General features: G+C 32.2%; 1 protein-coding gene across 2 annotated transcripts in view; it reads left to right on the top strand.

Annotated features, from left to right (window-relative positions):
- The window catches only part of LOC142326453 (uncharacterized), a 102,517-nt gene that overhangs the window by 73,818 nt on the left and 14,852 nt on the right, over positions 1-13,847 (top strand). Inside the window, exons 4-6 of one of the 2 annotated variants that reach the window (XM_075368983.1) lie at positions 4,512-4,658; positions 6,864-7,087; positions 13,423-13,557. In XM_075368983.1, coding sequence (XP_075225098.1) covers positions 4,512-4,658; positions 6,864-6,966 — 250 coding nt within the window. In that variant the 3' untranslated portion in view covers positions 6,967-7,087; positions 13,423-13,557. Of the gene's footprint in view, positions 1-4,511; positions 4,659-6,863; positions 7,088-13,422; positions 13,681-13,847 lie in introns of those variants that run through there. The other variant, XM_075368982.1, reaches the window with a different exon arrangement.

Here is a 13,847-nt window from a genome sequence, read left to right as displayed (position 1 = left end):
ATTTTAATTATTTTAATTGACTGTCTTACATAATGATTTTTACTAGTTTGTACAATAATAGCAGTAACTAAATGGTGGTTTGATGATATTTAATTTTTTATCTGTAAGTAACTCTGTAGACATTTTAATTGTGTTCCATGTATCTGTTATTGAAAACTGAACATTTATTATTATTATAATGTAATTATGCTAAAACAAATTTGATTTGTGGCATTTTCATTTGAATAATCTGCTGTTCTAATTCTTTATGGTTTGTTTATGTTGTTGAGCTCTAAAGATGTTTAAAAATTAATTTGTAATCCAATTATTTTCTGAGAATTATGTGTTCCAACTGGAATACCTGAAAATTTATTGTTTGAAGGTGCTAGTTAGATATTAATAATTAACCTGCTCTATTTGACTGATATACATTGTGTTCAAAAAGTAACTATACACCCGTCATACACTAATGCACCTGGAAATAATTTTTATGAACAGCCAGATATATCTGCACTCATTTCTTCTTGTTGTCAAAGACTGTCACGGTTTTGTTTAGTGGATTGTTCTTGCTGAAATCACGAATAGCAGTTTGAAGTTCCAAGAAGGTGTGGAGGTTTTCCTTGACAAACATTACTGTATATATCTGAAATACTTATAACTGTATACTTATAACCCCAGAAATAAAAATCCAGCATGCTTAAGTCCGTAGAATGTAGTGGCCACAAGCCCTTAGAAATGATTCAATCTCCAAAAACCTACTTCAGCAACTTAATGGATTGCCTGGCTGTATGTGTAGCTGTGCCAACATGTTGAATCTAAACTTTATAAATTTCATCCTTGCTTACCTTCCTGTTATCTGGTGAACTGTTTCACAATAACGAGCTGAATTATTGTTTCTAGAAAAATATTGTAATGACTATTCTTCTCATGGATATTGTTATCTACACCTCAATCTTCTGATCACGTAGAGGACTTTCATGTATGGTTGTGGGTTGTTGGCAGACCATAAATACGAGTTCTCTGTGTACGTATATCATGATAAATAAAACCATGCCTCTTCAGTGTAGAAAACATAATCCAAAACATCGTTAGAATTGTCTGTAGGAACAGTTTAAACCATTCACAGAATTGAGTTCATTTTCCACAGTCTGAAGTTGATAAATTTGAACCGGTTTCACTTTATATGAGATGAGACTGAGCTTCTTATGAACTGCCTTATGTGTTGTGTGCAGTTGTAACTTGCAGTTTTTCTGTTAGAGCGACTTTCACATGGACTTGTTGGGACTATGTCACATACTAGTTTGGGCGCATAGGCTGGATATGAATAGAGAGAGCACTTGTCAGAATTAAAGGAATGCCCAGCGCAGAGCCTTAATTGTATGCACTGGTGTTTTTAAAACAATCTCCTACCAGGGTACCACCATTTGGGAAAGGATCTTCTAGTCGATTTAGTGGTGAAAGTTCGGGCAGCTATGTGGAGATTGCGAAGAGGTCGGGAGCCGAAGTACTTGGATGCGGTTTCAAGCCGGGCCAGTACCGGAGCGGAACGGTGATCACAATGCACCGGATCTAAATTTTGTTCATTTAAACCCGTCTCCCGCCTGTGGAAGAAGCTGCGAGCCTCGTGATGGAAGCATGGCAGCTGGAATGGCACACTACGACTAAGGGAAGATCGTTGTATAAGTTTATACAGGATCTGGGGGGATGATTTGCCTGGAGCGTGTTTTTAAGGGCAACGGGTGCCCGGGTCCTCACCAACCATGTTAATTTAAACCAATATCTGTTTCGGTTGCGTCTGGCAGCTGATGAGTTATGTGTCTGCGTGGAGGTCGAGTCAAATGAACACCTGATGTTTGATTGCCCTGCTCTTGTTGGTTGGGGGGGGGGGGGGCAGAGAACGGGCCACCCTGGAACTTACAGGTCAAGAGGAAAATTGGCCACTCACAAGCGGCAAGAGCCGCATTGTCGGACCGTGTGTAAGTTCCTTGGTGCGGTTGCTACGTTGAACCGACATCAGTAGTTTACCTAAGGGTAAACTTCAATTTTTCAGTCAAAACATCACGGCATGATCCAATTGAGATGCTAACCTCTTCTGCTTCTTTAACAATCGATCGGTGATTTGCACATACCAGATCATTGATTTTCTAAACACGGGTGTCATCAATTGAAGTAGAAGGGCTTCCTGGTCGAAGGTCATCTTCAGCTGACTGACGACCACTTTTAAATCGTGAAAACCATTTGTAAAATCACGTACGACCCAGAGCATCATCTCTGTAAGCTGTTTCAAAAGTTGAAATGTCATGTGAAAGTTTTCCCCGATTTCACGCAAAACTTTACGTTATGTCGTTGCTCTCGAAAATCACACATTACAAAAATCACTACTAGCACTTAAACACGATCCACTCAAATAATAATAACATGAAAACTAAACGAGATATCAGCATTTCAAGAACATATGGTTATAGAGGAGATTATACGGAACACAATGGTGCCAACTGCTCATCACTAAATATATTCCTTGGCGTGTAATTGAAAATGTTCAGTTATTTTCTGAACAGACTTCATAAGCCACCGTAACTGCCCTTTTATACAGATTCTCTTGTTATAATTTTTATAATCAGCATAATTTAGAATGAATTGTGTCTCCGTTATAGAATTATTGTATTCTCTGTTGGTTGGTAGAAAATTTCTCATTTCTTTCTTTTTTTATTATTGAAATTTATTTTGCTTATTACAGTTTTTTTTTTTTTTTTACATTAATTGCAACATATTGATTGTTTTTCCATGATCGGTGGTAATTAATATCTATTGACATTTTTGATGGCAAATCAAACAGACCTTATTAAATTAAGTTTTGAAACTTTTATCGTAACATTTTCAGTTTTAAAACTTAAATCATAACATTAAGTTATGTCATAGCTTAATTAAGAAAATGCTATAGTGGCATTTTTAATGTCTGACACTGCTGTTTGCAAGCTTCAGTTGATGTTATCGGTAGGAATTTTCTTTTGTGTTAGCCAGATACACTTTAGAAATCGGTCAGAAAGTGTGTTGGATCTGCGCTCGTTTAGTTGTATGGTGTGTTTTTGTATATTTATATATTAGTTAAAGCACGTTTTAGTGTGGTCTTTTTGTAGTTAATGTGAAGGTTCTTGTTAACGTCGGTAGATTCATGTTATGCATCTACGAGACAGTTCTCAAATGATGATTGTTATATTCCAAGGAGGACTTTTAATATTCATTACACCTCTGAAGCTGGATCTTGTTTCAGTAAAATGTGCTGTCAGAGCAGTTCTATTTTCAGAGATGTTATATTTAATTGGTGATTGTGTTTAATATTTAACTTATTGTTTCCCTTTACGTTCTGAATGGTATATGAAAGCGAGCTATTTTCTCCAGTCTTTGTTTTTTGTGATGTATTTTTGTTTTATTATTTTTATTTAATTTATGCAATAGTGAGTCAATGAGTAAGATGAGATGTTGTTACTGTGTGGGGTAAATAAGTAAAATGTTATCTGATTGTTACATAATAATATATGGATCACATCATTAAAGATAAATTATAAATGTAGAAAAAAATGATTAAAGTCTATTAATATTTTAATAAAAATACATGAAATTTTTAATTAAATACTAGAAGTTACTAAATATTAAAAAAAAACTTCAAAATTCAGAATATGCTATTGAAAATTTTTTTGATCACATATTATGTACACATTGAATGGGGTGTAGATAGATCATCATGCTTTTATTTTTAAATAGTACTATTTAAAAGTTTATCGACAGAGTAATACTTTTTGTGTGAAAGAAAATCTTTTATTTGCATTCCAAATAAATAGGTTGGAAATTTTTCAAACGGTTTGGTAATCTATTAAAAATGGTAACAGAAATATAATAAAGCCATTTCTCTTATGCTGAAATTTTGTGTTGAGTTACATGAAAACAGTTTTTTGTCTGGTTTGCTAAAGGCGGTTGTTATTGTTCTTCTTTCTTTTTTTTTAAGAATAATTGAACATTCTTTTTAACAAGGATAAAGTAACATATTTAATTTTCTAAATATCGGTCTATATAATTCATAAGTACAGGTGCCACTCACAAGTTAATGGTCTGACAGCCCATTTCTATCTTAAAAACTCATTCTGACTTTTTGAGGGAGGTCCAAGAGATGACAGTATACTTTTATGAGAATATATGTAGGCATAATAAATATTTAATAATCATGACAAGTTAAGCGGAAAGTGTGTTTTTATCAGTTACTTTTTGTGTTAATAAGATCTTTCTTCTCCAGCTTCTTAAGCCTTGTAGTTTTATGTTTATATTTGATCGATGAATCTGTCTTTGATCCTTGCTGTTTTCAGAATGTTTGTTGCAAAAATAGAAAAGAATTTATAATATTCTGATGCGAAGCAATATTTTTGATACGATGTAAATCTAATTTTGTTTTCTTCTAGACAAAGATTATGGATAACTTGTACTCAAATGAAATTAAAAATAAAAACTTGGGAGTTATTAATTAAAAATTTTTGTTTTAGGTCTCAAAGAAAACTAATGGAAATAGTTAAAAAGTTAATGGTACATATGGATAAAGCTAAAGGTACAACGTATAGAGATGAATTACTTTCTAAAATAATTGACATCTGCTCACAAAACAATTACCAATACATTACTAATTTTGAATGGTAGGTATGTTTATTTATGGTAGTTTAATTTTAATTATTTTAATTGACTGTCTTACATAATGATTTTTACTAGTTTGTACAATAATAGCAGTAACTAAATGGTGGTTTGATGATATTTAATTTTTTATCTGTAAGTAACTCTGTAGACATTTTAATTGTGTTCCATGTATCTGTTATTGAAAACTGAACATTTATTATTATTATAATGTAATTATGCTAAAACAAATTTGATTTGTGGCATTTTCATTTGAATAATCTGCTGTTCTAATTCTTTATGGTTTGTTTATGTTATTGAGCTCTAAAGATGTTTAAAAATTAATTTGTAATCCAATTATTTTCTGAGAATTATGTGTTCCAACTGGAATACCTGAAAATTTATTGTTTGAAGGTGCTAGTTAGATATTAATAATTAACCTGCTCTATTTGACTGATATACATTGTGTTCAAAAAGTAACTATACACCCGTCATACACTAATGCACCTGGAAATAATTTTTATGAACAGCCAGATATATCTGCACTCATTTCTTCTTGTTGTCAAAGACTGTCACGGTTTTGTTTAGTGGATTGTTCTTGCTGAAATCACGAATAGCAGTTTGAAGTTCCAAGAAGGTGTGGAGGTTTTCCTTGACAAACATTACTGTATATATCTGAAATACTTATAACTGTATACTTATAACCCCAGAAATAAAAATCCAGCATGCTTAAGTCCGTAGAATGTAGTGGCCACAAGCCCTTAGAAATGATTCAATCTCCAAAAACCTACTTCAGCAACTTAATGGATTGCCTGGCTGTATGTGTAGCTGTGCCAACATGTTGAATCTAAACTTTATAAATTTCATCCTTGCTTACCTTCCTGTTATCTGGTGAACTGTTTCACAATAACGAGCTGAATTATTGTTTCTAGAAAAATATTGTAATGACTATTCTTCTCATGGATATTGCTATCTACACCTCAATCTTCTGATCACGTAGAGGACTTTCATGTATGGTTGTGGGTTGTTGGCAGACCATAAATACGAGTTCTCTGTGTACGTATATCATGATAAATAAAACCATGCCTCTTCAGTGTAGAAAACATAATCCAAAACATCGTTAGAATTGTCTGTAGGAACAGTTTAAACCATTCACAGAATTGAGTTCATTTTCCACAGTCTGAAGTTGATAAATTTGAACCGGTTTCACTTTATATGAGATGAGACTGAGCTTCTTATGAACTGCCTTATGTGTTGTGTGCAGTTGTAACTTGCAGTTTTTCTGTTAGAGCGACTTTCACATGGATTTGTTGGGACTATGTCACATACTAGCTGATATGTCTTACAGTTTTTCTTCATTGAGTACTGTAATTCTACTGATTTACTTATATTCCTTTACTTCTCCTGTCTTCCTAAATTTCTCGATTAATACCCTTATACTATATTGATTAGGAACTGGTGTACCTGGAATTCAAACAGAATACTGGTCTACTGTTCTCACAGAAGATGTAGTTAACAAGAAATATTCATTGTTATAAAACAGAAAAAAAAAACGGTTTCAGTCATTTAAAGGTGGACGTTCGTCCACCTTCATTCATTGTGTGTTCACACAATGAATAACGAAGAACATGACAAACATTCTCATTTCAAGGTCATCGGCCTGACTGGCTCACAGAAGCAAATTGCACACAACGCAGTATAACCAAACTACAAAAAAACATTAATCGCAGTACAAGGAAAAAAATTGCCTCAGTATATATGTTTATATAGATGCATGGATAGTTATTTTTCAAATGCACTTTTGTAAAGAAAAATTAAGATGAAACCATTATTAAAAGTCTGGCATTAAAAAAACTATTATTGAGGCTTATGTTCTGAAAACTAGTAGGCTAGTTACCGGTACAGTATTGCTCTGATTAATTAGAATACAAGGGAAACTTTGCAATATACTTCGTTTTAACAGTATTGTGTCAAGACTGCAACATTTTTTTTGCTAATTGTAGCCTCAAAACTAGTAAGTCTACTCTTAAGCATCGTGTTTCCTATATTGTTCATTTAATAAACTGGTTCCAGTAGATTGCTGACATTAAATTACCTGATTATAGTTTCCATACTTGCTATTGGCATTTAGGATCTTATATTTAAGATTGTTTTTGTGGAACGATTCAATATCATTTTTTAATTCATATCGGTATTGTTATGGTATTTACTTGTTTAATTTTTTTTAACAGGTACGTAAGTGTACTGGTAGATTTAACTAGAATGGAAGGTACACAACATGGCCCATTAGTAGCTGCTCAAATGTTAGTTGTTGCAGTGCGTGTACGGCTATAAGAGGATTTGCTGTACAAAAAATGGCTCAGTTGTTAGAGGATGCACACATACTTACACAACCAGGATCAAAAATGACTGATGTACTTTATGCTGCTACTTGGATTTGTGGAGAGTTTGCTTTGTAAGTAAATTTTTTTATGTATTCTTTTAATTGTAGTGTTTTTTCCTAATTGTTGTTACTATTGTTATTATTTTTTTGTTAATGATAACATGACTTATGAGATTATGCAAATATTAAGTGTAAGTCTTATCCGCTACCATTAAGTTTGGTGTTGCACATACAGTTCCTAAATTCTATTTACAGATGTTATTATGTAGATTGGCTTATATACCTTCAGCTAATTCATTTCCATTCCAATTCAGTTAGTTTCTGAAACTGTTATATGATTTATATCTGTTAGTTAGATATGTTGGTTTATTGCAGTTGTAGGTTTATTGAAGAATATAGAAGTACGTATTTCATCCTTGGTAATCTTCCATTGCAGTTCACTTTTTTTTACCTCTAATTTTTGTCTTCCTTTATGGTTTCTATAACCAAATTAATATAATCAGTATGCTTTAATGTTCAACTGTATTCTAAATTTTTTCTCATGGATTCTTTTTAAAACCTCTGTAGATAATGCTATCAAAAAACATATTTCTGAAGATTATCATTATCGCCAGATTACAAGAACCTTTATTCTTAGTTGTTAATATTTTTCATGTATTTTTGTATATACTACTGATAAGTATTTTGTTGCCATGCTCTAAATGAATATTGTTAATTTTTTTTTTGAGTTTATCTCATTATTTTCCTCATCATCAAATTTTTATTATTTTTTCAGATTGAATTTCTCCCTGACAATGAATCCCTGACATTGAACCTATTCTTATTAATATTTAAATCATTTCCAGAACCAGTCAGCTAGAACAGTATCATTGATGAAATTAAGTATTTTTATTTTTTGTCCTGTGAGTGTACTCCAAGCTAAAAATCTTTTAAATTATTCTATTACTTCATCCATGCATTTTGTTTTGTGTAATTGTGAATAGAAACAACCTCAATTTCATAATTTAGCAGCATTTGTAAAATCAGATTGCGGTCAGCGTTATGTTCTTGTTTACTGTAATAATAGCTACTTATTCTAGAAAGTCTCGTACTGTTGACGAACTGAAAGATTACATTTGCGACGCATTCAATGATTTGGACAGTGTTTAGAGAACTTTGTCTTACAATGTGTAACAGTAATCCCAAAAGATTGCAAAAACGTATTAATGAAGATTGAAAATATTTTGAACATAAAGTATAATTGTCTATAATAAATAAAATGAAATAAATTCAGTACTTTTATAAATAAGTGTCAAGTGATTTTTGTGCCACCTGTATTTCTGCCAAAGGAAACTTCTTTAAAGAAAATTTTAGTTGAATTTTAATATGCACAATTTTTTAAGGTAAATATATTCCAAGAAAGAACTTTTGTACAGTCTGTCTGGCATGATATTATTTTTGTGTGTTGGTATGATCGGTAATGTATAGTTGCTTATCCTCTTAAGCATTTCCTAGTGCGGCTTACCCACAGATTTGCATATTAGAGAGAGTACTACTTCCTGTCTGCTTCTTACTGTCACACAAATTCTTCCCCACTTACCAAAGTAATGTGCCATAGTTAGAGAGATACACCCAATATATATTTTTCTTATATGTATTTATTTATTTAATTACAAGTAATATCCTAATATTAATTACGTTAGTGATGGGATATGAATTTGATAATATGGGAAAAATGGAATGGAATCCAGTGTGTGTCTTCAATTCAAACTGGGAAATTTACTATTTAAAGAAGATATTGTAATAAGGATAAAATCAAAACCTAAACCGACAACGATTGTTAACGTTTATATGCCTACAAGCGCCCATGATGATGATGAGGTAGAGTGTCTATACGAAGATATTGATGAAGCAATTAAACACGTAAAAGGAGATGAAAATTTAATAATAGTTGGAGATTGGAATGCAAGCATTGGAAAAGGCAAGGAAGGAAATATAGTGGGTGAATACGGGCTGGGCAGAAGTAATGAAAGAGGGGACCGACTTATAGAGTTTTGCACGAAGTATAATTTAGTAATTGCCAACACCCAATTTAAAAATCATAATAGAAGAATATACACTTGGAAAAAGCCAGGCGATACTGCAAGGTATCAGATAGATTATATCATGGTTAAGCAAAGATTTAGAAATCAACTCGTGGACTGCAAAACTTACCCTGGAGCAGACATTGATAGCGACCATAATTTGGTGATAATAAAATGTAGATTGGGGTTTAAAAACCTGAAGAAAAGGTGTCAGATGAATTGGTGGAATTTAGAGAAGCTTGAGGAAGAGGAGGTAAAGAAGATTTTTGAGGAGGACATCGCAAGAGGTCTGAGTAAAAAAGATAAGGTAGAAAATGTAGAAGAAGAATGGGAGAATGTTAAAAAGGAAATTCTTAAATCAGCAGAAGCAAACTTAGGCGGAATAAAGAGAACCGGTAGAAAACCTTGGGTTTCAGACGATATATTGCAGCTGATGGATGAACGTAGAAAATATAAGAATGCTAATGATGAAGAAAGTAAAAGGAACTATCGGCAATTAAGAAATGCTATAAATAGGAAGTGCAAACTGGCGAAAGAAGAGTGGATTAAAGAAAAGTGTTCAGAAGTGGAAAGAGAAATGAACATTGGTAAAATAGACGGAGCATACAGGAAAGTTAAGGAAAATTTTGGGGTACATAAATTAAAATCTAATAATGTGTTAAACAAAGATGGTACACCAATACATAATACGAAAGGTAAAGTCGATAGATGGGTGGAATATATTGAAGAGTTATACAGAGGAAATGAATTAGAAAATGGTTTTATAGAGGAAGGAAAGGAAGTTGAGGAGGATGAAATGGGAGAAACAATACTGAGATCTGAATTTAAGAGAGCATTAAAAGATTTAAATGGCAGAAAGGCTCCTGGAATAGACGGAATACCTGTAGAATTACTGCGCAGTGCAGGTGAGGAAGCGATTGATAGATTATACAAACTGGTGTGTAATATTTATGAAAAAGGGGAATTTCCGTCAGACTTCAAAAAAAGTGTTATAGTTATGATACCAAAGAAAGCAGGGGCAGATAAATGTGAAGAATATAGAACAATTAGTTTAACTAGTCATGCATCAAAAATCTTAACTAGAATTTTATACAGAAGAATTGAGAGGAGAGTGGAAGAAGTGTTAGGAGAAGACCAATTTGGTTTCAGGAAAAGTATAGGGACAAGGGAAGCAATTTTAGTCCTCAGATTAATAGTAGAAGGAAGATTAAAGAAAAACAAACCAACATACTTGGCGTTTATAGACCTAGAAAAGGCTTTCGATAACGTAGATTGGAATAAAATGTTCAGCATTTTAAAAAAATTAGGGTTCAAATACAGAGATAGAAGAACAATTGCTAACATGTACAGGAACCAAACAGCAACAATAACAATTGAAGAACATAAGAAAGAAGCCCTAATAAGAAAGGGAGTCCGACAAGGATGTTCCCTATCTCCGTTACTTTTTAATCTTTACATGGAACTAGCAGTTAATGATGTTAAAGAACAATTTAGATTCGGAGTAACAGTACAAGGTGAAAAGATAAAGATGCTACGATTTGCTGATGATATAGTAATTCTAGCCGAGAGTAAAAAGGATTTAGAAGAAACAATGAACGGCATAGATGAAGTCCTACGCAAGAACTATCGCATGAAAATAAACAAGAACAAAACAAAAGTAATGAAATGTAGTAGAAATAACAAAGATGGACCACTGAATGTGAAAATAGGAGGAGAAAAGATTATGGAGGTAGAAGAATTTTGTTATTTGGGAAGTAAAATTACTAAAGATGGACGAAGCAGGAGCGATATAAAATGCCGAATAGCACAAGCTAAACGAGCCTTCAGTAAGAAATATAATTTGTTTACATCAAAAATTAATTTAAATCTCAGGAAAAGATGTTTGAAAGTGTATGTTTGGAGTGTCGCTTTATATGGAAGTGAAACTTGGACAATCGGAGTATCTGAGAAGAAAAGATTAGAAGCTTTTGAAATGTGGTGCTATAGGAGAATGTTAAAAATCAGATGGGTGGATAAAGTGACAAATAAAGAGGTATTGCGGCAAATAGATGAAGAAAGAAGCGTTTGGAAAAATATAGTTAAAAGAAGAGACAGACTTATAGGCCACATACTAAGGCATCCTGGAATAGTCGCTTTAATATTGGAAGGACAGGTAGAAGGGAAAAATTGTGTAGGCAGGCCACGTTTGGAGTATGTAAAACAAATTGTTGGGGATCTAGGATGTAGAGGGTATACTGAAATGAAACGACTAGCACTAGATAGGGAATCTTGAAGAGCTGCATCAAACCAGTCAAATGACTGAAGACAAAAAAAAAAAAAAGAAGAAGATATTTGTGCAAATGTAGGATATTCAATGAAATTTACTTTAAATTGCACAAAAAGCACTTTTTTTATGGTATAATTTCTATGAAACTGTGTAAGTTACTCGACCGTAACAAAATCATTCTTTTGTGTTAAAACAAATCTCCATGTTTATTCATATTCACTTTTTATTTATTGCCTTTCAGCTAATTTTGATTTCTCTTGAGCACCTTTATGTATTTTATTTTTCTATAAATGATTTTCACCTCTGAAATATTGTTTTGTTGACTACAATTACAGTAACAGTGGCTTTAGTAAAATCTTTATTCATAAATTTTTTTTTACTTTATTTTATTAAAAGGAAATTTAATAATTTGACTTCATTTTTATTTTCATAGGGAATTAGATAAAGTTAGGAGTTGGATAATGCTGAATCTTGTAGAGCTGCATAGAACCAGTCAAAGGACTAAAATAATGATATTAGGCAAGTAGGGCACTTTTAGACTATGTAAAACAAATTGTTAGGGATCTACAATGTAAACTGTTTACTAAAATGAAACAATTGACACTAGATAGTGAATCTTGTAGAGCTGCATAGAACCAGTCAATGGACTTAAAAAACATATTAGGCAAGTAGGGCACTTTTAGACTATGTAAAACAAATTGTTAGGGATCTACAATGTAAACTGTTTACTAAAATGAAACAATTGACACTAGATAGTGAATCTTGTAGAGCTGCATAGAACCAGTCAATGGACTTAAATAACATATTAGGCAAGTAGGGCAATTTTAGACTATGTAAAACAAATTGTTAGGGATCTACAATGTAAGTTGAATATACTACTTGAGTACAAACTAAAAATGTTTACTAATCACTTTAACATAAGCATCATTAAAAGCAGTCCATCATCGGTGACCCTTCTTTAGAAGGAATTGTGTAATTAGCTGCAAAAGATCCTCTGGAAGAACAATTTCGATGTAATTTGAAAAATATTCATTTATAATCTATCTTCTTCTTTAGTTGTTTCCCTGTTCCTAGTAGGCTGTCAAAAATTTATTCTAATGTTTTCCTCTGCAGAAACTATTTGTTTATTCTCAAAAACACTTTCAGAAAAAACAAACTTTGAGAAGTCTTGGAAGACTTTGTTTAGTCTTCCAAGGTAACTTCTATGCATTTCCTCCTTAACTGAATCCATGCAAATCCTTCTTCTGTTCCCCATCTCATTTGGTATCCATCCATTTGGTCTAAGTAGCTGCACCACCTTAACTGAATTTAAACAACTCCTTCCAGAAAACTATATTTACACAACTTCTGTCTTACCTCTTAATATTTTACTATTTCTTCTGTTTTTTTTTCTGTTTTTCCCAAAAAAGTTAATCTTTACATGTTGTAGTTTACAAGAAGCAGAAATGCAGGTATGTGCTGTTTAGAGACTATGCCCTCCCCTCCAATGAATACTTCAAGTTGGGCATGTAGTTTTCATATAAGAACTGCTCACACTTATTTATAATTTTTAATAATTCTAAAGTGTTTTCATACTTTATCATGCTGCTCAACATTTTATTTTAACCTAAAAATATACTGTTCATCATTTATAATCCACGTAATCATTCTTTCATACATGTTGATTCTTAAAAGCAGTTCTAAAATTTACAAAACAAATTAAACTGCTAAACTGTTATTACTGTAGAAGTTAAAACACTTTTAATCTACCATGAATATACAAGGAAAATTATAAACATTTAAAGTTGTAGTGATTATTTTGTTTTCCTATTTTATCCTTAACTGATGATATTAGTCACACTCTTGTGTTTCTCAAAGGTTTTATCAATATTAACTTCAGTTATATTCAATGTACACAGTTGTTGCTGCATTTTCTTTTCTACTAACTGAATAAATTATAAATTTTTATAACTCTAATTATGTCTTCTTCAGCTACTCAAAAACGGAAATGCTGAGTTCCTAGAGCAAATCAAGTACTTGATTGTTTTAAAATCATCATTAAAACTATTTTATAATTTATTTAATGAAATTTATTTTAGGTGCCGACTTCTCAGCCAACAAGATTATTTTCTTTTATGAATCCTTTGGCTGTTGAAATTTGGTTGTATGTGTTAGCGGCTTACATACTTGTTTCCATAACAATGTTCATCGTTGCCAGATTTTCTCCATATGAATGGCAAAATCCACATCTATGCGATATTGAAAATGACCTGATAGAAAATCCATTTTCTCTCGCCAACAGCTTTTGGTTTACTATTGGAACTATTATGCAACAAGGGTCTGATTTGAATCCTAAGGTAATGACTATTTATGTGCTGTGTCCTGCTTTCTTATCAATAAAACATGTGCATTAATTATAACAAAATACTACTACTTATAAATTATTTTTATTTTCTGACATTAAAAAACAAAGTTTATTTATTTAGCAAAGATAGTTACAATTTATTACATCATTACAGAACAA

Source organism: Lycorma delicatula, chromosome 6, assembly GCF_047948215.1.
Source record: "Lycorma delicatula isolate Av1 chromosome 6, ASM4794821v1, whole genome shotgun sequence".
Classification (NCBI taxonomy): domain Eukaryota; kingdom Metazoa; phylum Arthropoda; class Insecta; order Hemiptera; family Fulgoridae; genus Lycorma; species Lycorma delicatula.
This window is presented reverse-complemented; position numbering and strand designations above follow the sequence as displayed.